Raw genomic sequence first — 24,830 nt, forward strand, 5'->3', positions numbered from 1 at the left:
GATCCTCTTAATAGATTATTAATAAATAATTTTGATTAATTAAGTTATTAATTTAAATATAAATTAATTAAAATAATTAATTATTAGAAATTAAACAAATTTTTTTTAAATTCTAATTCTTTACAACATTATACTCATCCTCTTCTCCACATACACTTCTTCCACCTGTGTTATCGCTCAACTCCATTGGCAGCAACGCCACATTAGATTTAATAGTCTTTCATTAAAGTTTTTAATAATTAATAATTTTTATTTAATTTATAACTAATTTAATATTTTTAATAATTATAATTATTAATTAGTTAATAATCTATCAAGGAAACCAAAATCATTAATTTATAAAATTAACAAGACTAAATTTTAGAATTAAAAATTAAGGAGACCAAAATGATGGATTTAAAAAATTAAAAAAATCAAAATTATATTTTAGTCTTTTGTTAAAGACAATCTTACTCGATTTAAATGAAATTACTATAAATAATAAATAATAGTGCTTTCTCTCAAAGCTTTTAATATTTTTTTTCTTATTTATAAGACTAAGTTTAAAATATATAATATTATATTCTATTTTATGTGATTCAATGCATTAATTATTTTTAGACTAAAAATATTTCTCATTTAAAAAAGAAAATAAATGTATTATCAAATCATTAAAAGAGAAATAAATATTAATGATAAGATATTTTTAGAAAAACTTATAAATTTAAGATAAATTTATTATTATTAATTGAATTAATTTCTTTTTTTAATTTTGATGAATTAAGTAATTAGATGTTATATATAAAAACGTAATGAATATAATTGTATATTTAACACCCAAATATCACTATTATTAATTTAAAATATTTGTGCTCCAGTTAAATTAAATAGTTTTTTTTTTTACTGGAGTTAAATGGAATAGTTAATACCCTAAAAATTAATAGTGAATATTGCATTGTTGAGTGCTCGCATTTTTATAGGTTAAAATATTCTTATTTTGCAGTATGTCAGTGTAGACGAGCTGAGTGGCAAAATGCATGTTTAATTTAGTACACGTAGATGTCAGTATTTGCACATGCGTATTTATTGTTATTTATCAAGACCTTAAATTAGATTATTGTTTTGTGTGTGTATTTATAGCTGTGTATATTAATTTTTTTTTAGAAGATTAAATTCTAATAGTACTATTTTTTTACAGGGGTAATATGAATATAATTAAAAACGTTCATGATATAAATATATTTTTTATTGTCATCTAATAATAAATTAATATATTAAATTTGTTAACTTTCATAATAACTATTTCAAAAATATATTAATTTAAAATGTTTTTTATTGATTAAAAATATAAAATATTTACAGTGATAATGTAGGAAAATTAAACACGTAATGTATTATGTACATACCAGTATGAATTTTTTTCTGTCAAAATACAAGAATTTTTTTCTGTAATTCTGTGCATAAATAATATAGTAGAGTAGATAATAAAAAATAGCCCGATAAGAAAACTTTTCTGTATCAAACATTCAAACTTTGAATATCATTTTGGGTAGTGTTAATTTCTTTTTCGACTTTTCGCAAAGAATGGTTTTAAATCTGCAGAAATTGGTTGCTTCATATTGTTCAATTGTAATAAACCCCAAAAAGTAAGAGGCTACAATAAGTTAGATGTCAATTAACTTTTTAATGAATGAATAGAAGTGAAATCCATTAACATGTGTACTTAATATTTTAGTAATTAATAATAAAGAACATGTTATTAATCTTTCTGAAAACTTAGCTTATTGATTAACTCATGGTTGGTATAATAGTAACATCTAGCTTGCTGCTTTTACATGTATCGAGATTCCCTAGGCCCCAAGATAGTCACCTATTTAATTATCACGAATGAGATTAATGAGTTGGATTAATTTCCTAAAGAAAACGAGTTTGGGAGTGTGACGTAAGTGGTTGGTGGGTGAAATAATAAGTGTGATTGTTTGTAAGAAACATAAGGAGTATATATGAGCACATGAGATTATGCTTGGTTGGTCCTCTCTATCCATAGAGCCTCACCTTTCTGAGAAGATAACATAAAATGGCTGAAACAGCAAACTCAATCCCACAACACTGGCCAGAAAAAGTTAGCCGGCAAAGTTGCTATAATCACCGGCGGAGCCAGCGGCATCGGCGAAGAGACGGCGTGCTTGTTTGCTCAACATGGTGCAGGAATGGTTGTGATTGCAGACATCCAAGATGACTTGGGTAACCTAGTAGCAGCATCCATTGCCTCTCACAGGTACAACAAATTCTTACATACATAATCTTACCGTGTAAACAAAATGTTACTACTATTACTAGGTTCACGTTTGGATTTGGAATTTTCACCTTTCACATAATGGCTTGGACTAAAACTTAATGTAAATTACTCAAACTCTTCACTCATTATTAATAAAGTCCTGATTAAATTATACTTGGAATTAATTTTATATTGACACCCAACTTTTTTAAAAAATATATATAGTTATAAAGATGAATTTAAAATAAAAACTATAAAAGTAAAATACAAGCTATTCGACAATTATATATTGGTTCAAGAGGAGCAGAGGGAGGTTAGAGTGTGGAGCTTATTTTTAAAAGTTATTTAAGTTATTTTCATTTTTCAAGATATTTTTCTTCGTTTTCTTTATTAATTTTTTTTAGATTTTCTTTTTGAAATATGTCTAACTTAACTTTTACTTAAAACAGTAGAAAAGAAAAAAATAATAATACTAAATAAAGCACTATCTAAATCATACTTACTTTGTCACTAATTACAAGATCTTTTCAATTAATTCATGTTACTTAGGAAAATTAATTATTACAATAAATTTATCAATTATTTGTATTATTATTTTGAAAATATCCTTTTATTCTCTTTCTATTCACTTATTTATTTTTTATTAATATTTAGAGAAAAAATAATTAAATAAGGTGTATAGGGAAAGAATAATTAATATATTTAAAAATTAAAAAATATTATAAAATGAAAAAAATAAATTTTTTTAAAAATGATCTTATAATTAACAACAATGATAATATATAATTTGTGTAAAAATAATTTGGTCAAATGATAAGAAGTACAACAAATTGAATAATTCTAAATTTGAGTGATTGACTAGTCTAGGAAACTTTTACAAACTGTCTATTAAATTACACTTTCTAATAGTCTTAACAAGGAGTCAATCTTATTAAATAAGTCTTACTTCATAAATCTCATTCCACATCCGTACAATCCAAACTATAACCTAAAGGGTAATGTTAGTATATATTTTTTCTATTAATCTCTCTAATAATTTTCCCCCTGTTTTATAAAAAAAAATTAAATATAGTATATTAAAAATAAATACATTTAATTCAATAGTTACTGTATAAAAACAAATAAAACAGTGAAAAGATCGTTTGGAAAGATTTAGAATTGTTCAAAACTAAGAATTTCTGTCTTTCTGTTGTGAAAATGCTTGGCTAATACAGCACTGCTATTTTATAGTTGGAAAAAAAATAGATATAATAAGTGTTTATCATAAAAAATAGAGAAAATTAAAAGTTTAAAATAAAAAATAATTCATGTTTAATTATTTATCCTGTATATTATAGGTGCAGCTATGTCCGCTGTGACGTGACAGAGGAAGTGCAAGTCAAAAACCTCGTGGACTCCACAGTCAACGCTCACGGCCAGTTAGACATCATGTTCAGCAACGCGGGCATACTCAGTTCCTCTGACCAGACAATCCTCGACCTCAATCTCTCCGAGTACGACCGTCTCCTCGCCGTCAATGCGCGGGGCATGGCGGCGTGCGTGAAGCATGCGGCGCGGGCGATAGTGGAGCGGCGCGTGAGGGGCAGCATCGTGTGCACGGCGAGCGTCTCGGCGTCGCACGGCGGCCTGTGGCGCACCGACTACGTGATGTCAAAACACGCGGTGAAGGGGCTCGTGCGCGCCGCGAGCGCGCAGCTTGGGGTGCATGGTGTTAGGGTGAACTGCGTCTCGCCGAGTGGGTTGGCCACGCCGTTGACACGTGGCGCGCATGCGGCGATGGAGACGCATGAGTTGCAGAAGCAGTACGCGCAGAGCTCTTGGTTGAAAGGTATCGTTTTGACGCCGAAGCATATTGCGGATGCGGTGCTGTTTCTTGCGTGCGGTGATTTGGAGTTTGTAACCGGACACGATCTTGTGGTGGACGGTTGTTTTCACGGTGCTTAGTCTGTGTTTGTTTTCTCCCTGAACAAGCTCCAAACATACATTCAATTGCTGAGTTTGTGGCAAGAAATTGGGTTAAATTCTCATGTAATGCATGTTTTGAGACAGACAAATTTTAAGCTTGAATTAAAGATTAGTTTGCTCAAAAGATCGGAATTTGGAGGAATACATGGTGGTTAAGAAAATGATGGATAGTAATAATACATTTGCCATCAATTAATGAGTGTGTTTGTTGCATGAATTAAAAGTTGATTTTCATAAGAGTAATGTTATATCCTTTTACAATTCTTCCTACTGTACACACTTATCATAAAAAGATAGTAAGAGGATTGGTAAGAGGAAAAAATTAGAAGATTTAGAATAATTTTTCCCATAAATGTAACATGAGAATATTACATTTTTTTTGCTAACACTAAGATATTTCTATAGATGAAAATTATGAGACTAATTTCTTGAGAAAGTAGAATACCAATTAATGAGAAATTAAAGATCGAATCCTGACATATGCATAAAGGGTCCAAACTACTTGTTGCTTCGGTCACACCTTGTAGGTATGATAATATTAATACTCATGTTTGCTACAAACTTTAACAAATTATTTTCAGGTATTATTGATTCTCATAAATGTTATAAACTTTATTTCCCATTAAAAAAATTCAACTTCATTTCTTTATTTTATTTTTTCAATGATGGTGTTATGTTACTCATTCACGTGTTTTTATGCTTCTGAGGCTACCAAGAATATCATAAATTTTAATGACAAAACCTGCAGGCGGCTGTGTTGAATAATTGACAAGTGCACCAATGTGTATAAGTAGTAAAGTTAAAATGAAAGTCTGAGTGTCAAATCTACATGGACTTTGTTTATATTTATGTAAATGACTATAAAATTATCAAGCAATAATTAAATTGGTTTAAGAGGTTGTGAAAAGAATAGAAAAATAATTTGGCATAAAATTAAATTAAAATAAACAGGAGAGAAAAACAAACATTAAATTAAATTAATTAATTAAAATAGACAAGATGTGAGAAACCAATATTAGAAGCAAAGGTTAATTCAGAAGATGAGAATGTTGGGAGCTTTGCCTATTAGAGTTATTCTTAATGTAATGTAAATGATTTTTTTCTATTTAAGATTATTCCAATTATCACTTGCATCTACTCATATACTCTAATCATGATCCCTCAAGTGAAAGAGTCTAATTTATCTATTTTCTCTCCCAAATCCCTTTAAGAGGTAAAATAGATAAATTGCATTAAGAATAAAGATATATAACTGACTAAATAAGATCATTCTATCTATAGAGATTAATTATTTAGATATCTTTTTTCAGTTTTGTTAGAGAATCACACGTCCCAATGTCACCCCTAAAACTTACCATGCATATGAGTGATCAGACCATAAAAGTTGACTACTAAACTCTCAACAAAAGGGGTTTTAGTCTCTTGTTGTCATGAAAGGCTTTACAGCTGTAAGAGAGTAATGTGAAGGGGGTAGATAAGAAAGAGAATGGAGGGAATGAATAACTCCGACTGATTGTTTCTTCTGCTTCTAGCCTTTGCCTTCTATAAGAAATTGTATTCTCTTGAATATTCTGTGTGTAGCTGTGTGCCTTTTCTCCTTCTCCTTTTTTTATAGGTGCAATTCAGCTTGGATTTCACGTAACCTTCGCGCTAAACGTGATTGCCGCGCTTAGTGAGTATGGCGGTAACCTCGCGCTCAACACTTGACTTGTGCTAAATGCGCCTTCATGTATCAGACTTCTCCATATTTTCCTGAAGCTCAGTGTGTTATGCCCGCTGAGCGACTGCGTTGGGCTAAGCGCTTGAGACGCGCTGGACGAACAGCTTTAGATCATTAATTTGCTTTTTTGAGCTTTACTTTATTTTTTTGCGACAATTATTCACCAAGCACTTGTAAATTCACAAACTTGAATACTTTCTACATAAAAACTTAAATGATGTTAAAATTCCTATTATTCACATAAAAAGGAAGAAATATGAGAGAAAAATTAACAATTCCTATATGATTTAATCCAAAAATATACCTATACATAACAGTTATGAGGCTGCAACGCATCTTTTCAATGTACTAATTGTTTTTTCTAGCCTTCTTAATTCAGTTTATTTTAAGAAATGATTTTTTTAATTTTCTAAAAGGATTATCAAACAACGTGAATCATGTGCGTGATCTTTCAGAATAAAAATTACTGTACTATCATGTTAGCAAATAAGGATGAATTATTTTCTTCTCAATAAAAATTATAATTTCCTTTATTAAAAAATCAGAAAAAGGTTCTTTGAAAAATGATAAATAAATATTTTGATCCATAAAATTTGGGATGTAGATAAATTAGTTCTTAAAAGATAAAAATTAAAATTAATTTTTGAATGTATAAAAAGTGTGATTGATTGATTTTGCTGTTAATCCATCTATGTTAAGTTTAGTATATGTGCTTAAGTGACACTTTTAGTGATGATGTGACAACTAACAAATGTCACATGCTATCAATGTGATTGTCAAGTGTCTAAAAGTTAATTTTTTAATTTAGAGTTCAAATTGACAGATGTCACATGTTATCCACACCGTTGTCACGTGTCTAAAAGTTGATTTTTCAATTTAGTTTTTGAACCTAACAATTTGTTATCATTTTAGTTCTTAAACTTAGTCACTTATTGACATTTTAGTCTTTAAACTTAATCATGTACTGTTCTTCTGATTCTTGAAAGCACTTTCAAAATTTTAATTAAGTCTTATGTTGTATGTAAATTATTAACATAAACATTGTCGTAATCTCTCAATTTTATTTTATATCCCTCATATTTTTTAGTGTCATTTTACCAACTCCGCTATTTAAATTATACTACAAATATGACTAATTTATAAGTAATTATATAACAGTAATTAGCTTCTAAATCCAGGATATTACTAACATGATTTTATAAGATTCCAAATTAGATCTTCTACCCAAATCAAGCTATTATGTTATATGCTATTAACATGTGTAGAATGTTAGATCAATTATTTAATTAATTTATTTATTTTATGGAATAACACTAATCATGAAAAAGTAGTTAAAAAAATTGAGAATGATGAAAGGTAGAAAAATGAAAGTGTTAGAATCATTTGCTTACATACCCTTTTGATGGGGAAAATACACTACATTATAGCCCTCTTTTCTTTAGTATTTGCATTTTTCACCTCGTTGTTTAAGAATTGGATATTAGAGAACTTGATTGGACATGACCCTCTATTGACATGCGAAACACATGTTATTTTTCATTCTTTTGATCACGTTTGGAGTGTAAAAAGTGAAAAATCATGTGGATAAGTTGTTGTTATTATCTGTCTTATATATAAATTAAATTATTAAATACCAAACACATTAATTTTTAGCTAACATAATTTATTAAATTAAATTATTCATGACTTTTTTTAAAGTTGTTGTTATTATCTGTCTTAATGATGTTTATATTTTTTAGAAAACAAATTATTATTCTAAAAATGATTAACTTTTACAAAATTAAAAATATTTTTTTAAATTTATAAATCTGATTAACCCAACCTGACATAATTCATTTACGATTAAATTAATTTGGATAGGATTTGCTAATAAAATTACTCAATCCAATCCAATTCATAAAATTTGGATTGGATTGAATAATAAATTTATCCTTGTCCAACCTAACAGGCAAACACTCCTAATTTGTAACCACAAGTGTGGCAATTGTTTTGTCCGTAAGACAGACCAAAAAAGTGGAATCTGGTGGGTCAGCGCGACAAAACACCACTGCCTATGATCTTTTAGCACAGAGCTCATAACCACACTAGCCCAACTGCTTAATCCGAAACCAAAAGTGTACTTGGGTGGCTGCAAGTCTAATAAAGTTAACCGTGGGTTGGGTTAGATTGGGTTTCTTGAGTCCGAATCCGAACCACCCGGCCCATGTTGATCACATTTATCTGTAATCTTCTTTATTTTATGACTATTGTATATCTCTCTCTCACGTAGGTGGTTGCTATCGACATTCCCAAAACCCCATTCATTTCTCGATTACTTCCAAACGTAACAACAAAGTAGTGGTGGTCCCTACACTATATGTTCACACACTACACGCCACGTTGCTCCACACCTATTTGTCGCAGGGACCCACCAGATTCCACTTGTCGAGTTTCCTTACCAATTCAATTTTCTTCCTTTGCTTCTTGTGCTGGATTTTGCTTTCAAGAACAACAAAAAAACATCACTATCGAGCTAAAGGCGGCGATGTTGTTGCATCACGACCGTACACGTAACCTCAATCAGATGCATGGGCCCGGGATCGTGGGAAATCTAACGATGTTGTGCACGTGGCGCGTTTTCGTTGGAGGAGGCATGGTCCACGCTACACCCTAGGGTGGTACTATGATGGGACGTGTGCGAATAAGGTCATTGGAAAACGCATCATTCACTCACCTGGTTTCTCGTCCAAGGGGAGTCTTCATGTTCCCAATTGAGTACTGTTTGTCCATTTGTTGTGTACACTCATCTTATTCGTCTCTTACCTCAATTCAACTTTGATGATGACTCTCTACTGTTAATTACCACCCACCAATGGTTCTTGTTCATTGAAACATCAATTACGTGACGATAATTAACCCCTGCACTCCACAAGTGGTCGGGGTTGACCTTAAAAATATCATTCTCATTTCTCAGCCACAAAATTTCAATGTTAGTATTTGAAGAATATCATATACTATAACTACTTTATCATATGATTAAAAAAAATGCTTCAATATTCATTGTGGTTTTTGAAAATTGCTAATTTGAAATGTTAATTGATCATCGATAGATTATTGCATTAAATTAGTGTTCAAGTTATATTGTTTTGAATTTTGACGGTAAAATGATTTTAAATTATTGTTTACTAATTAATGTAATGTAATGATAATATATACTTTTTTGGGGGCACAATGAGAGGCTTGTAAGGAATAGAAGAATATGGAAAAGAAGTGGTTCACCTTTATGGAGATTAAACTCACGTACTCATTTATGTTCTATAACTTGATCATCTACATTTGTTTGGGGTGAAAATTTAATGATAAGATATAATTTAAAAGCCTTTTTTAAATCTCTACAAACATACAATTGTGCGATTCACTCTAAACTCTAGAGTAATGGTTTATGTAAAGTCTTTCTAATACGGGTGATTCCATGACTCAAAACCATTAACATTAAAGTTCGCTAAAGTTGACAATTTACTTTATTCATTATTGGTATATAATTTGAAGGTCAATTTGAGCTATTTTTTTATATTACTGAATTCATCACTTAAAAACTCTTTTGATTATCAACAACAACCAAGCCTTTGTCCTTTCCCATTCTGTGCGATTAACTACATGGATCAAACAAACACCATAATATTCTGTTGTGAATTTGATCATATCCACACATAAATTATTGACATCTGTATACTTAAAAGCTGAGGAGAAAAATGATCGCTACTGGATTTGTTAAAGAAATATACTACTGTAATAAAATAAAATGATAAGTTACTTAAACACAAGAAAATTAACATGTTATAAAAAAATAATATTATCTAAACATGAACTTGATATCCATAACTACTTCGAAAACTTTTTCTCAAAGTGAAGAAAAAAGTCGGTGATTCTCCTTAATTTGTTGGAAGCCACTACTATGATTTGGCCAGTTTAGTGAAAGTGAATCTCTCTCTCTAAGGAGAGGATGACCATTTTTTCGTCACAAAACGAGATACCCTCAACGCAGAAAACAACCCTTCAAGGCGTTAAGTCAACCTCGTCATGCAAGGGTGCCACCTATTGAATTTTGAAACAACATGGACCCATAACCCTATTGGACAGAGGAATCAACCAAGTGCTAGAGCTCCTCAACCAATATTTAATGTCAACAAGACAATGAGCACATAACAATAGAGCAGAATCATAATAACTGGCCTCAAATTGAAAACATAACCTTTTTTTATCTTCCCATTTTTCTCATCTAATTTGCTATGTAAATTCATCCTTGAAGTGATATTCAGAGCTACATCCTCAACAAGAAGATATTATTTATTTACATTTGAACCAAAAGTTACATTGCAAAGTAAAAAAAAAAAAAAAAAAAGCTGGCAAGAAACCACCATTGGGAACAAACCAGTAGAGTGCCATTTTTTCTTTGGCTTATTATTAACTCACCCTTTTCTACCACATGATCTCAAGTTTAAACAGAAGAACTTGAGAGTAGAAGGTAGAGACATGCTCTATATGCTATAGAGAAAATTCAGTAAGGCCAAGACCAAATGGCTTGATCTTCCTCCGGAATTCCAAAATTACATGAACCATGAGGTGGGTCGGAGTAATCAACATCTTCAAGCTTGGGAAAAATGTAATGAGGCAGAAGGGTCTTGCTCAAGTTATCTTCTTCATCCTGAGACACATCAGATCGATCAGGTTCGAACACATAAGAAGAATCACCAGTCTCTAGAAGTGCAGAGTGAACTCCATCAGTGTATTGTGGGCTTTCTGATGAATCAAATATGTCACTCTTGGCTGAGCTAATGTCCTCCTGTTTACAAGCCTCAAAGGTCACTTTGGACCCTTCACCCTCAGAAGCTGAATCAACCAAAGACTTGTGCAGCGGCTCCTGCAATCCGTTGGTTTCAGCCTGTTCCAAGTGACTCTCATTTTTCTCTCTTCCAAGCACCTTCTCAGTGAGCCTTGCCACCTAAATTGAAAGACAAACATTTACATGAATCATAAAATGGTGTGTAACAATGCAAGTCAACATACAATTTGGTAAACTAATCCTTTTAGATGGACTATATTATTCACAAATTGACAACATGATAAGGTAAATCATTGCACTTGGAGTAATGACATAGCTAGTGAGATTTTAACCAAGGCGCACAAATATCGCTAGTTGAAAACTAGTTCAAAACATCAATTAAAAACTAGTTCACAACATTAATCAAATATTTCACTTGGGGTAATGACATAGATAGTGAGATTCTAACCAAGGCGCACATACATTACTAGTTGAAAAATACTATCACTTGTTTCTTATAATAAGGACTTGAGATAGTATTGCACAACAAACTTGCTAGCAGATTGTCAATTTGTAGAATCATGAAAACTTTAATCAAATCAACACTTCAACACAAGTTAATACATTAATTCAAGAGCTAAATTGTATGCTAAAATTCTAAACACAAAGCATGTCATTGTAGAATTCAACAAGTGACCACCTCAGCTTTGAGTTTATCCTTTTCCCTGAGAAGGTTGTCATAGTTAGCCTTGAGATCATTGTAACTAGCCTGCAGGGAATCATAGTCCTTTTCCATCTGCTTGGTCTTCCAGCGCGCGCGGCGGTTCTGAAACCAAATCGCCACCTGCCTAGGCTGCAAGCCGAGTTCCTTGGCTAGCCAAATCTTCCTCTCGGGCTCGAGCTTGTTCTCCTCATCAAAGCTCTTCTCAAGAAACTTCACTTGCTCCACGGAGAGCCTGCGCTTCTTCTCAGGCTGGTGGAAGTACTCGTCCATGTCCTCATCCCCATTCTCATCATAGGGGCGGAAGAATGAATCATTGCACCCCTTCCCTCCTTGAACATCTCCAAAACTCACTATAGATCTTGAACCTGAAGAAAATAATAACAACAACAACAACTAAAAGATTAATAATTTAGACTACTCCCAAGTCCTATTCTATCCATTCATGTTAGTAAATTATTTTTCGGTCAATCAGAACTGAAGGGTAAGTGCAAGATGTACTTTTTTAGTTGTTAATTGACGTGTGAATCTAAATTAATTAGTTGATTTGGATCACTTAAATTCATGTTACTTTTTTTTTTTATCAAATCGAAGATAATATCACGAGATTTATAATAACTTTGCATGCTCATCAATCAACTGAGTTAGATTCCATTAAGGCAAGGCTTTATCATACTAACAAAAAAAAAAACACAGGAGAAGAAGGAAAGGTACCGAGGAAAGGGGAAGAGGCAGAGAGGAAAAGAGAATCGAGAGGAGGCTGAGAGGAGGTGGAAGGAGGTGTTTGGTTGTGAAGAAAAGTGGTTGTTGTCAAATTAGAAGCAGCAGTAGCAGCAGCGCAGAAGACAGTTCCAGCCGCCATGGTTGGATCCTCAGAGAAAGACCACGTGACTGTAGTGAAGTCAACGGTTGTTGTTGAAGAAAGAGGGAGGGTGGGAATAGTATAATTCTAAGGCTTGTGGCGGAAGAAGCTGGTGATGATGATGGCGGTGATGTGGGAGGTGTGGGAACAGCGGTAGCAAACACCCATCACTCTCAGAAGATGGGGAGTGAGAAAATGAAAAAAGGGAAGCAGGGGTTGGAGTTGGAGAAGGAGAATGGAAGAGGGTTGGGAAGGTGGTGTATTAAGAAAGAGAGGGAGTGAGGGAGAGAGAAGAAGGTGAATGAGAGTTTCCTTTTGTTGAGGGGGTTCCTGGAAGAAGAGGCAATCCTGGGTTTATAATACGGGGATGATCAATCAATGTGAGAGTGCTGCTTTACCATGAAGCCCTTATGCAATTAAACCTTCATGATTTTGTTTGATTTGATGTTTTATTTTGTATTCTGTTCATTTTGCACGTTTTACTTTGACTAATTACTCTATTAGGGCTGTTCACATGGCCACTGTGGGCATCACACTTCATTTTAATAATGACTAAATGACAATTTCTTTTTTTTTTTATTCTTTAACTTTCAGAAGTTTTATTTTAATGAATTTCATTTTTTAACAGACATGTTAATTATGTTAACCGAAAAGAGTGACATTTAAGTTAATATTGATTGAGATGATAATATGATATGTTAATTAAAATGATATCATTTCAAATGATATTATTTGGTTCTTTAAGATTTTAAAATGATTTCAATTTAGTTAATTAAGTTTTTAAATAATTTCCTTTTTGTTATTTAAGTTTACAAAATGTTTCATTTTAATACGGTCAATTCAATTTACACATACCCGATTCAATTTACACATACTCGGTGTATGAAATTTATATCTCAATTTTCACCTTAATTTGGATAATCAATTGTCAAATTACATTGATACATTTGATACCACAACCTATTTTTTATTTTTAATACAATGTGAACTTACTACTTTAAATACATGCTTATTATGAGGCAAAGGAGAAGAATTGTAGCCCAACAAAACTCTTTAATTTGTAGTAAGTAATGGTTAAATATGTTTTGTCATTGGATTTGTTGTCCTGTTAGGGATAATTAGTATTGTGTTTTCGTTGTTGAATTTACCAATGGTAAAAGACTTATCAATTCACATGTATTTGAACTAGTAGATTAGATGACCAAAACACATTATTAGGCAAATGAGAAGATCATATGCTATCAAAAGTAAACATTGAGTATGTGCATGTGAAATTGTCAATACTAATATGAAACTTTTTGTAAACTTAAATGATTAAAATGGAACTATTCATTGACTTAATAGATTGAATGTAAATCATTTTATAATCTTAAAAGACCCAAATAATACCATTTGAGACAATATTGTTTTAATTAACATGTCATATTGTCATCCCAACCAATATTAAGAATCACATCACACTTTTCTGTTAATATATCTAACATTTATATTAAAAAAGATTAGAATGAAATCCTTCAAAAAGATAAAAAATCAAATGTGACTTTTTGAAACTTAAAGGACCGAAACGAAAAAATATTAAAATATAAAAAATCAAAAGTGACATCTAACCTTTATTAAACTTTAGTTTTAGTTTTGGTTTATCACATTATTAGTATTTTTTGTTTTAATCTTTAAAAAAATTATATCTCAATTTTCATCATTAGTTTTAATCATTTTTAAAAAGCATGCATTCTCTTATTAGATGAAATTTATAAAAAAATTACAAAATTTTATGAGTTTGGCATCTTTTGGAATAAACAATTCTTATGATTTTATAGTTTTTAATAATTTTATTTGGTAATATTTTGTTAATAAATTTTAACCAATAAAAGATAATGTATTTGAAAGAATGTGTTTTTGATACTTTTTTTTCATTCAAAATATGATCATTTTTTTTCTTTATGTATTTCCTTCAACTTATGTAGGAATGTATCCATGAACATAATCCAATGCCAATACATTGGGTTGAGTTTTTTTTTAGTGTTTGGATCGAATCTAATCTAACTCAATTAAATCTATTATTTTTTGGATCTTGTATTGAGTTTTGGTGTAGAAGATGAACCTAACCCATTTCATTAATGTAACATATTTTTAATTTAATTTTATTATTTGTATATGTGTTACACATTTTTAATGTATCACTAGTTCACATTGTTTAATTTGGTCACGTGGTAACATAATTTGTTTATGTCTTCTTACCTTTCACCATTTTTCTTATTTAATTTTTTTAATACATTATTTTATTAGTTAGCATTAATTTTTTAAAGTTTTTTTTAATGCTGATTAATTGTTTTAAGTTGACCACATGGTAACACCATTCTAGTGTGAAAAATAGCATCTAGTAAAAAAGTTTGTATTTGTTCAAATTACCAAAGTGATTTGACACTTTACAACATATCAAAATGTGCATTTTTTTTAACAATACAGTGTCTTCATAGTAGCATATGGATTTTTTTTACAGTATACTACTTTGAAAAGAAAAAACAATCAAAATACATATACAAAAAAAAAAAATATTCCAAAGTTATATCAATCAAAGTGCCATTTGAAAATGATAATGGAAAAAAAATAATTTTTTTTAAAAATTTAAATAATCTTTTGATCCTGTAAAACAAGTTTTTTTAGTGCTTTAAATATTTTAATTTTCATTTTATTCCTAGTGTAAGGGAATTCATCACTTTCAAGCCATTGTGTAGCTGCAAGGAATAACTCTTAAAAGTGCCTAAAGAAAAGAAAGCTCTTTTCCTCCAAAATTTAGTATTAAGATCCCAATCCCTCATCCAATAAGACTTAGCTCTTTTCCTCCAAAAACTTTCCTCTTAAACTAACAGGTGTGTGTTAAACTGTTCTTTGGTCGCATTAAATTGCTCCACCATTGAATCCTCTCTACTCCCTCTTAAAATTTAAAGATCCTTCTTACATTTGTTTATTTGATCTCCAAATCGAGATCTGATCCTTCTTCCCCAATTTACAAACTCATCCGAGCAACCGAATAATCAATTAATGATGTTGTCATTCTCAAAACAACAATGACAATGATTTATCACACTGAATACTAGTGCTTAATTTTACTAATTTAATTAAGAAACATAAATCAGAAAACAGCAATTCATTCATTCAGAAGAGACAGAGACACTACATTTTGTTGTATGCACCCATTTCCAGTCAATTATTGTCATTTTCATTTTTTTATTACAATTTTTTACACCAAAAGAAACAGCCATAATCTCTCCTCAATTCTACAACTACAAAGACAAAAAAAAAAAAAAATTCTAAAATTAATTCATCCACATACCATTCCCACATCATTCAATCAATCAATCAATCAATCAATCCGCCTCCTGCAATCCGCCGAGCACGACGGAGCCAACGAACAGACCGACGGCGCCGACGCCGAGTGCGGCGGCAACAACAGCCTGGACGGCGACGAGCGCGGCGGAGTCATCGGGAATGATGACAACGGCGGCGATTGCGGCGACGAAGGCGGGGATGGCGGCGGAGGCGAGGACGGAGGGGGAGAAGCTGGCGGCTCGGTCGAGCAAGCTGAGCAAGCCGAGCTCTTCGGCTTTGGAGAAGACGCCGAGCTTCTCTATGGAAGAGAGCGAGAATCCTAATTGTTCTGCCTTGGAGAGCAAGCCTGCTTTCTCCACGTTGCTCAAAACCTTCCTCTTCTCCAGCTTCTTGAACACGTCCACCTCCACTTCCTCGCTCCCCTCGTAGAATATCCCCGCGCCAAACCACTCCTTTTTCCAGTTTTCGTTGTACTTGTTCACCTACCACAGTACCATACAAAGCTATAATCAAATCCACAACATGAAACTTGGTCTCAGATATATAAACGCAACAAGTTCTAAAATCTACTTGGTGGTTGAAGGTTGAAGAAACAAGGCAAGAGGAAGATATTATAGGTTCGAATCCCTTTCATTAACCAAAAACTTTGATTCAGGGATTGAAGAAGGATGAAAAAAGAAAAGAAGGAGAGATAACATTCTCCAAAATTCTCCCACTAGGACAAAGGTAGTAACAAATATATATATATATATATATATATATATATATATATATATATATATATCATTTTGATCATATCAGTGTTCAATTTACTATTTCATATAAAGACACAATTTTGATCATATTACTGCTCAATTTAAGATTTCTAACACAATGTTTTGACGCCACAAAGTAGAGATCTGAAATGTAAAATTTTCGGGACCGGACATTTACGAAATAAAATATTGGTTAGAGATTGAATATGGAATGGTACCTTCTTCTTAGGGGCCATGGCGAAGACGGTTAGGGGTTTTCGGGTGGTGGGAGTGGGGAGTGAACGGAATGGGGAAGAGAAGGAACGGTTGGTGGGGATGGGTCGAAGGACAGGGGCTGAGGATGTTGCAGGAACCGCCATGGCTGTTGGAACGAGGTTGTGCCTCAGAAGAACCAGAGTGCTTCTTCTTCTTCTTCTGCTTCTGCTTGATATCTCAACTCAACTGCCACGTGGGACGATCAAGAGAGAGACTCGAAGGACATTTTCTGTGAGAATAATAATAATCGTGGTGGGTTTTTATGCCACGCCATCTTCTTGCTTCATTTCTCCACCAATCATATTGGCCCTAGCTTTATCCTCTCATGGAAACTGATATTTTCGCCCCAGCTTCAGAAAATACTGTTATTATTATTATTTTGTTATAAATTAAATAGAGGTTAATAAAATTTAGAGGAAAAAAAAAAATAAAGAAGAGATCGAGAAAAAATGGAAGCTTTTATTTATGCTTAGTGTTTACTTCCCGGCTTGCTAAAAAAAAACCAGACTTATATTAAAATTTAGACTAATTGTATTTAAATGTGGTTTTGGATGTATTAATGAGTAAAGCATTTTAATGAATTTACTAGTAATTTTAATAGTTAAATAAATTAAATCATCAATGAATTCAATAAAATGCCAAGTTTGTTTGAAATAATTTATTTGAATATATCTTATGACATAAGTATTTGACCATTGAACTCTTATAAAAAGATAACTTATGTCTATAAATTATTTTACTAATGATTTATTATTTTAAGATGTATTTGACCATTATACTCTTATAAAGATCAGATTTACTATGGGAAATTTGAAGAAATGCTTCAGCCAGAGCATGTCATGGATTCTTGGAAATCAACTTGCCGGTTAATTATTTTTTGACATTTCTATTATTAGGTAATTGTATGGTTATGAATCGCAGCTTGAATTCTTGAATTTTGACAGTTAGTTAACAAATATGTGTATTCGGAAAACTTTGTCATGTTACCTTGGTTCTCTTCTTTGGTGTTTTGTTAAATTGGTGCCTTCATGTTTTGTTAATTACTAGACGGTCTTTTACTAGTACAGGTTGCATTCCTGTTAGATTCTTTCTATTTATTGTTTTCGTAATTTCCTTGGTCCATATATTTAAGTTATGGTATATTAGTTTTGATGTTTATGGAAGATTAGCTTTGATTTGTATTTTATTTCTGGATTATGTCTTTGTCAACGTTGTTGCTTCAGCTCAATATCGTGAACTGTCAGAGAAGGCTAGTGATGCTTTTTGCAAACCAAGTAAAAACTATTGTTCTAATTGCAGTAATTAGAGCAAGCGTTCCAAAACTCAGTATTTTTGACACTTTGAAAGAAATTGGTGCCGCCTCCAAGTCTTCTGCTGTTTTCATTTACTATGTATTCGATGTGTGAGTATGATATTGCTATATATATGAATACGTGTGGTTCAGTGGTTGCCTTTCGGAATAGTGTGCTCGGTGGTCTTGTTTAATTAGACAATCAACTTTCTAATATCACTGTGAATGATGCAGAACTAAGTTTTCATTATCATTGCAGATACAAGTTTTCTTAGCAAGAAATTAAATTTTGACCTTTCAAACAACATGAGAGCATTTGATTGTTACATGAATAGGATGGTTTGAATGCTTTCCATATAAATGATTATTGTTTACAAAGTAAACATAAGCCTACTACCCTCTATGAATAATGAGTTCTCCAAAACCAAATAAAGTATGGAAGTAATATGTAGCTACCACTTCATCTTATCTTGACTAGCAAGGAAGAAATCAATTCTTGCATAATGGATTTTGTTTTATAGATTTACCTACGCGAAAAAACAGAAGTCAATTTGAACTTTTATTGGTACAAATCTTTGATAAATGGATGTTTAAATATTTCTAGCACTAAATATTCATAAACTGTGTATGGCTTCTTTTCACTCCTCAAAACTATTGGTAACAAAACACTAAACAAGGATATGATACCGTTCTCCAATGTTAAACAAAATGGATGGGGCAAAACAAAATTTCCATGTAGTTTGCGACATCTTTTGGAAGTCTCCATCACATCTCATTGCCTGTTTCTACACAAGAGCTTTTCTTGGTGAAATTATTTTAAAGCCATGGAGACTCCAACCTTGGGAAACTTTTCTTTAGCTTTCTCATTCAAATTTATCTCTCCCGCCACGGTTATGGAAAATTTTGTCCCAAACTTTTGTTGAATTAGACCACCTACCTTGCCATTGTTGTTAAGTCGAGCCTTTAGCAATGTCCAAGAAAATAATGCATGCTGAGCACCAACGGTGACACCAGTAGTCTCATCATCTGCAAGGTCATACTTCACCTCTGCTGCGATCGCAGTCTTGGTCAGGGGGTTCACTTCAAAATAACAGGAACCTTTCAAGGTTTGAAAATTGTCATGCCTGCATAATTTAACATGCACAAAACTTCAGCATGACACAGTCATTTTGGTTTGAAGAAAGAAACAGAAGAATACTGAGCACAAAGCAGTAACAATGCTTAAATTAGATATAAGCATGCACATTGCACAAGCCTCTTAATATCTTTCTATCAATAACTTTTGTATTTCATATTATTGAATAAGTTGGACAGATTTCATTATTACTGTTTTGGAATAGATTTTGGAGGAAGTAACACAAAGTTTGTGCATAAAGTAAGAAAGAAACATAAGAATACTGAGCACAAAGCAGTAACAATGCTCAAATTAGATATAGGCCTGCACATTGCAAAAGCCTCTTTATATCTTTCTACCAATAATTATTGTGTTTCCTATTATTGAATAAGTTGGATTGATTTCATTATTATAGTTTTGGAATACATTTTGATGAAGGAATACAAAATTTGTGCATAGAGGTGCATATATGCTCCTAAAATAGAGGTGATAAGAGTTGTTCTTTATTGATGTAAGTTACTAAAAGCATGGACTGAAGAGATTAAAATGGATGCAATTTGAGATTGGACCACAAGCCAAAAAAGCTGATTGGACATTTAAGGTGTTAAAACCACAACTTATGTTCTTTTTATATTTTATAAATAGATTCTGCACAGATCACAAATCTGATGTTACACTACATTTTCTGATAAAATTAGTCTCTATTGAAGGATAGCTCACAAGGTTGCGGCAGCAACAAGGTAGGGACTGTTCAGGCTCAACCCAGCATTCAGATTGTTGGTTGTCCTAGCTGATGAGCTTCCTGATAAGTCACAGGCAAGATTAGCTCCCAGGGTGAGAATTCTGGTTCCTATATGACCAGAGATGTTTGCAACAGGGTTATATCCTTTTTCTGCTTCTCCCGATAATCCAATGCTTGCACTAAACCCACTGAATCTACTAAAGTGTTGAATTTCCAACTGTAATCGAAATTAGTTTGATCCCAAAAAATAGTTAGATGCAATGAAAATCATGACTTAATTATTAAATATGAAATTAGTTATAGTTCTTGGACTAGTCAAATGTAGTTGTACCTTCCCCGAGTCAGGTATGTTACATGTGAAAAGGCCCCTTAGTCCATGCACAAGTTCTTCTACTCCAACAGATACACCATCAAAGGAAGTACAGTGAGATATGAAATTCTAGAGCTATTTCAGGGTTCTGAGATAATAACATTTTTTTATGATGTAATGTACATCTCTTTGAGGACTAGCTGATTCCCTCTATCTATATGCTCAAATAGCATAACAAACTAGGTCTACATGACTTTTGTACACTAAACCAATTAACATACTAGATAATTTTTTTCTCTCACAAATTAGATATGCAACTTTGTGTGCACTAGTTGGACACAAAAATCTCTCCATGACAGATGTCCATAGTTCCCTAATCCCACCTAATAGAAAAAGAAATGACTAAGTTTAGAATATCTAATTCACTAGACTATAATTACATGTAGATTAAAAAGAACATGTTTTAAAGAAAAGCAAAAACAAGAAAAAGAGGGTTGAAAAGCTGGTATATATTACCTTGACAGGAGAGATCTAAATTCCAATTCAAGAATCTGTAGTTAAAGTGGATTGGTGGTTGTTGAGCATAGCCCTTGTGGAGAACATCTAACATTAACAGAAAAAAAAGGTAAACAACCAATTTATAGGGACCATCATCAGTTCAGAATCCATGCTAATGAAAGATTAAAATGAAAATGAAAGAGGCAAAACAAAGTAATTGGCAGAAAGAGGTGTTTGTAAAACCTCTGGCCTTCTTTCCAATATCAAAATATAAGCCCGGACCCTGGCTCATCTTGCCATAAAGAATGCTTGCAAGTTAATTATACTCATTGTTTATTGTTTATTTGGGAAGGTAATGTGGCAAGACTACGCTTGGCTTGTGCATCATGCGATGTTTCCTCGTGTGAAAACTGAAAAGGACAATTATTTGGACACCGTATAAAGCGAAATTTCCATTAAACAACAGTTTAGAATGCAAATGAGACGTAGAGATGATGACGAATACAAGGAGTAACAATTAAGCTAGCTACATACATACAGACTAGTGCTAATAAATTGAAGTGTTAGAGGGAAATCTTTTTTCATTTGAAGGGGAGTCTAATCTAATTGTAACTTTGTAACACAATAAAACGTACTTACAGATAATTAGGATTATAATCAAAACAATTTTAATCATCCCTATATAATTGTAAGACTAAGATTTATATCTCTCATCTTTCTGTCAAGGGAGTCTAGATGATTAAATAAAATGTGTTAGTGATATAAATTTTCTTGTATCATGTTCAATTCTTATTGATAAAAAAAAATACCTCTCATCTCTATTTACCATAGCCAAGTTGAAGTATGGGGCTGTGCTAAATCTTATTTCTAGAGAATCAAGTATGTATTAATTGAATCAACTATCCATCAATAATTTCTTACCGTCTTTAACAATGTAATCATTTAAGTACATTATCCCACATTCTTTATTCAAATCATTTCATTCTTTTTCACATAACTACTTAATTATCCTATTTAACTACGTAAGCTAAAAATGTGTCCCGTCAAATAATCATTTTCATTATTATGGTTATTGGTTAAGACACCGACACAACACAGGGTTTAAATCTAGTTATGCAAAAAATAAAAATATTATTATTGCTTCACTCTTAAACTGACTTCACTTATTAGAGATTTGGTACATTTTTGGAAGCATTTAATCCTATAACATCATTATTTAAGTTCCGTGACTTCCGTCACATTTACGAATGGTACAAATCCCCCACACTTTAAATTTTCTCAACATGGCTTTATATTGGACATTTTCGAACCTGTTATCAGCCTACAGTTTCAAGATGATTGATTGAATGTAGGGTAAAAAATGTGAAAAATTAACTTAAAAAAAAGAATGTGAAAAATTAACTAAAAACAAAAGAATGTGAAAAATTTGTGAGCTGCGAATAACATTACCGTTGGAGCAATTTTTCTCCATGTCCCCATCAGTGGGGTTAAATATTTCAGGACAGTTAAAAAATTTTCTTGGACTAGTAGTATTCTAATTAGAATTACGTGTTAGAATTTGCCTAATAAATTGCATACAAAAATTAAATCGGTACGACTGTACCTTGAAATGGAGGTGTGCAACTTTTTTATTTTTAGGAAAATACTATCGTGCACCCCATTTGCAATAAATTAGAATGGGAGGAAGAGAAAAGGTACGAAAAAAATAGATATGATAAACGATGTCATGCAAAAAGGAAAAAAAAAGAAGAAAAAAAATGAAAGAGAAAATTAGAGTAAGTTTATAATAGCCCATTTTTTTACACTCTGGAACGACAAAACAAGAGATAAGGAGTTGTCTTGTACCTTAAAAAAAGGAGATATCTTGTAAACAATTCTCCGGCACAATTTTCTTTATTAAAGAAAAGACTAGTGAGTATTATGTATGTTCTATGGTTATTTTTAAAAGTGAACAAATTTAATAAAATGTAATTAAAAACTTAGCAGAATAAAATATTTAGATCATTAAAGAGATACACAAAACTTAATTTATATATATTTAATTTAATTTAATGAAAAATTATAATTTTAAAGAATAAATTTAATTTTTTTGGATAAATTTACATTTCAAATTTAAAAGAAAAAAATAATAATGGTACATCTATATTTTTTGACAAGTTGAGATTAAAAGATTTGATTTTTCACTTTTAAAGAGTCTATTTTAATGAGTCTAGTGATCATGTATTCAAAATGATTATTCATGTTTTTAAGTTAATTATTGTAAGAATCAATTAATTTATCATATGATGATTTTTAATCCACAATTTATTTTCTCATTTCTAATTTAATATATAACTAAATGTAAACCTTTTTTTTATAGCATTGGTAGTTTGATCACCATCTTTAATTTTGAGAGGACAAACTTTTGTATGATTTTCTTATCTAGTCTCTTTTTCTTTGGTTTACTAATTAAACGAGGGATTAAATATTAAACTGTAAACCCTTTATAAAATCAACAATAAAGATATTCTAACTACTAGGGACGGCCAAATGGTGGAGGGTCTGAAAAATTTGCACGAGGCGTCCTATATTTAATCTTGTTACCATCATTGTAAAAAAAAAGAAAAAGATAGAATAATAGTTAATAGTTTATTATTGTACTTACATCTTATTTAACTTTAATTCAAGAAATTACATAAGCCACCAATTTAAGGACAAACTCATATATATATATATATATATATATATATATATATATATATATATAGATAGTTAGATAGATACACTATTTATTCAGTATAAACACAGAGATAAATCTTATGCAGTAGCTTCACTTGAATTAGCTGCACCTTGTTCTACTTCTTGAAGCAGCTTCAATATTTCTTCTCTCTTAGTTTGCAGAGCTTGCATCTTGGAGTCTAGTTTTTCAAGCTTTTGCTTTAATATCGCAGGATCCTTTTTATCTTCAGGGTTCTTCTCCTTCTTCTCTTTCCCTTCCTTATTCTTCTTCTCCTTCTTCTTCTCTTTAGATTCCTCTCCAGCATCCTCTGCTTTCTCTTTCTTTTCCTTCTTATGCTCCTTCTCAACTTCACCCTCATGCTTGTCATTCTCTTCAGCTCCTCCCATATTTTAACAAAGGAATATTACACTAGATTATGGCTTTTTTAATTTCCTCTGAAAACCAATCAAAGTAACTTAAAACTGGTTAGAAAGCTGTCCCAAATACTCAAGGTAATAGTAGTATATTTATTTTATTTTCGAACTAGCAAAAAATTATGTATTTAATTAGTTATTGATAAATTGAAACTTTGATTATTTTCTAACTCTTTCTTCCTTCCACTTATATATTTTTAGAAAGCAGAAAAAATTATTACACAGTCTGCGATCAAATAGTCTCAATCAATCGCTACATGACAAATAATTGAGCTCTATTAATTATTTATCATAAATTAAATAATTCAATCACGTGTCTATGTTATGAACAGAACCATGAACACATGATAATTTCAAATTATCTAATACTAATTTCTGCAAAGTGGGATGGACATTCAAAATTTCACCAAAAATACCTTGCTATGCTGTAAATAAAAAAAATCATATAAAAATAAGATCAGAGTGTCATATCACTAAGCCAAGGAAGAGGAGAAAGAATAAGAAATGGTGGAATCAAACAAATGAAAGAACATACCACTTATGTTAGAGTCTGGGACGCTGTAAATTACAATGATTTGCAAAGTAAAATTTGCTTAAGTAAGCGTCAGAGCAGCTTCAATTTGTTTGCATTGGCAGAGTCGAACCACCAAATTTCCTTCACTAAATTGTCAGAGCCGCAGCAGTTTAAGCGTAATACACTTACTTACACCCACACATTCGAAATTCTACGGTTTTAAATTTTACCATCATCTTCGCTTTCCACTTATAGCCACGAGTTCTTAGTTATTGACTTTATTTAGCTTTGCTAATTAATAATTGGTTTAGTAATAATACAAGGAGAGATGTGATATGTAATCTCCAAATTAGACACCAATATCCTAACTAAAGCATTGGTTTACTAAAGCATTGATTTTTTTTCCTATCCAAATTAGACACCAATATCCAAACTAATAGCTAACTACTCATCAATAAGAATGTCCACCATATTTAGTCATTAATATGTTAGGAGATATAAAATATGTTGAGAAAGTTTGTTGGTTCAACCCCTCAATCTGTTAACAAAAATTAGCATTCTAA

The 24,830-nt window shown here is 31.7% G+C and overlaps 5 protein-coding genes across 5 annotated transcripts in view; 1 reads left to right on the forward strand and 4 right to left on the reverse strand.

The window, feature by feature from the left end:
* Positions 1–4,418, forward strand: part of LOC100801750 ((-)-isopiperitenol/(-)-carveol dehydrogenase, mitochondrial) — a 4,956-nt gene extending 538 nt beyond the window's left edge. The window contains exons 2-3 of the mRNA XM_041016134.1: positions 2,047–2,257; positions 3,595–4,418. Of these exons, the coding sequence (XP_040872068.1) occupies positions 2,047–2,257; positions 3,595–4,201 (818 nt within the window). The 3' untranslated portion in view covers positions 4,202–4,418. The remainder of the gene's footprint in view (positions 1–2,046; positions 2,258–3,594) is intronic.
* Positions 4,419–10,243: 5,825 nt separating this feature from the next.
* On the reverse strand, positions 10,244–12,656 carry LOC732618 (HDZip I protein). The gene is made up of 3 exons (NM_001250952.2): positions 12,179–12,656; positions 11,444–11,832; positions 10,244–10,923 (listed from the first exon to the last, which is right to left on the reverse strand). Exons 1-3 carry the CDS (start codon positions 12,324–12,326, stop codon positions 10,480–10,482), a joined length of 981 nt encoding a protein of 326 aa, NP_001237881.2. The 5' UTR covers positions 12,327–12,656; the 3' UTR covers positions 10,244–10,479.
* Positions 12,657–15,457: 2,801 nt separating this feature from the next.
* Positions 15,458–17,143, reverse strand: LOC100783904 (uncharacterized). The gene is made up of 2 exons (XM_003527011.5): positions 16,630–17,143; positions 15,458–16,138 (listed from the first exon to the last, which is right to left on the reverse strand). Exons 1-2 carry the CDS (start codon positions 16,768–16,770, stop codon positions 15,695–15,697), a joined length of 585 nt encoding a protein of 194 aa, XP_003527059.1. The 5' UTR covers positions 16,771–17,143; the 3' UTR covers positions 15,458–15,694.
* Positions 17,144–18,450: 1,307 nt separating this feature from the next.
* LOC100784432 (mitochondrial outer membrane protein porin 1) lies at positions 18,451–21,059 on the reverse strand. Its single transcript, XM_003527012.5, has 5 exons — positions 20,865–21,059; positions 20,640–20,726; positions 20,145–20,203; positions 19,792–20,030; positions 18,451–19,081 (listed from the first exon to the last, which is right to left on the reverse strand). The coding sequence occupies exons 1-5, from the start codon at positions 20,911–20,913 to the stop codon at positions 18,769–18,771; spliced, it is 747 nt and encodes a 248-aa protein (XP_003527060.1). The 5' UTR covers positions 20,914–21,059; the 3' UTR covers positions 18,451–18,768.
* Positions 21,060–23,331: 2,272 nt separating this feature from the next.
* On the reverse strand, positions 23,332–24,647 carry LOC106799139 (protein PXR1). Its single transcript, XM_014777133.3, has 2 exons — positions 24,289–24,647; positions 23,332–23,774 (listed from the first exon to the last, which is right to left on the reverse strand). The coding sequence occupies exon 2, from the start codon at positions 23,724–23,726 to the stop codon at positions 23,418–23,420; it is 309 nt and encodes a 102-aa protein (XP_014632619.1). The 5' UTR covers positions 23,727–23,774; positions 24,289–24,647; the 3' UTR covers positions 23,332–23,417.
* Positions 24,648–24,830: the final 183 nt, after the last annotated feature.

The sequence above is a fragment of the Glycine max genome, chromosome 6 (assembly GCF_000004515.6).
Source record: "Glycine max cultivar Williams 82 chromosome 6, Glycine_max_v4.0, whole genome shotgun sequence".
Taxonomy (NCBI): Eukaryota; Viridiplantae; Streptophyta; class Magnoliopsida; order Fabales; family Fabaceae; genus Glycine; species Glycine max.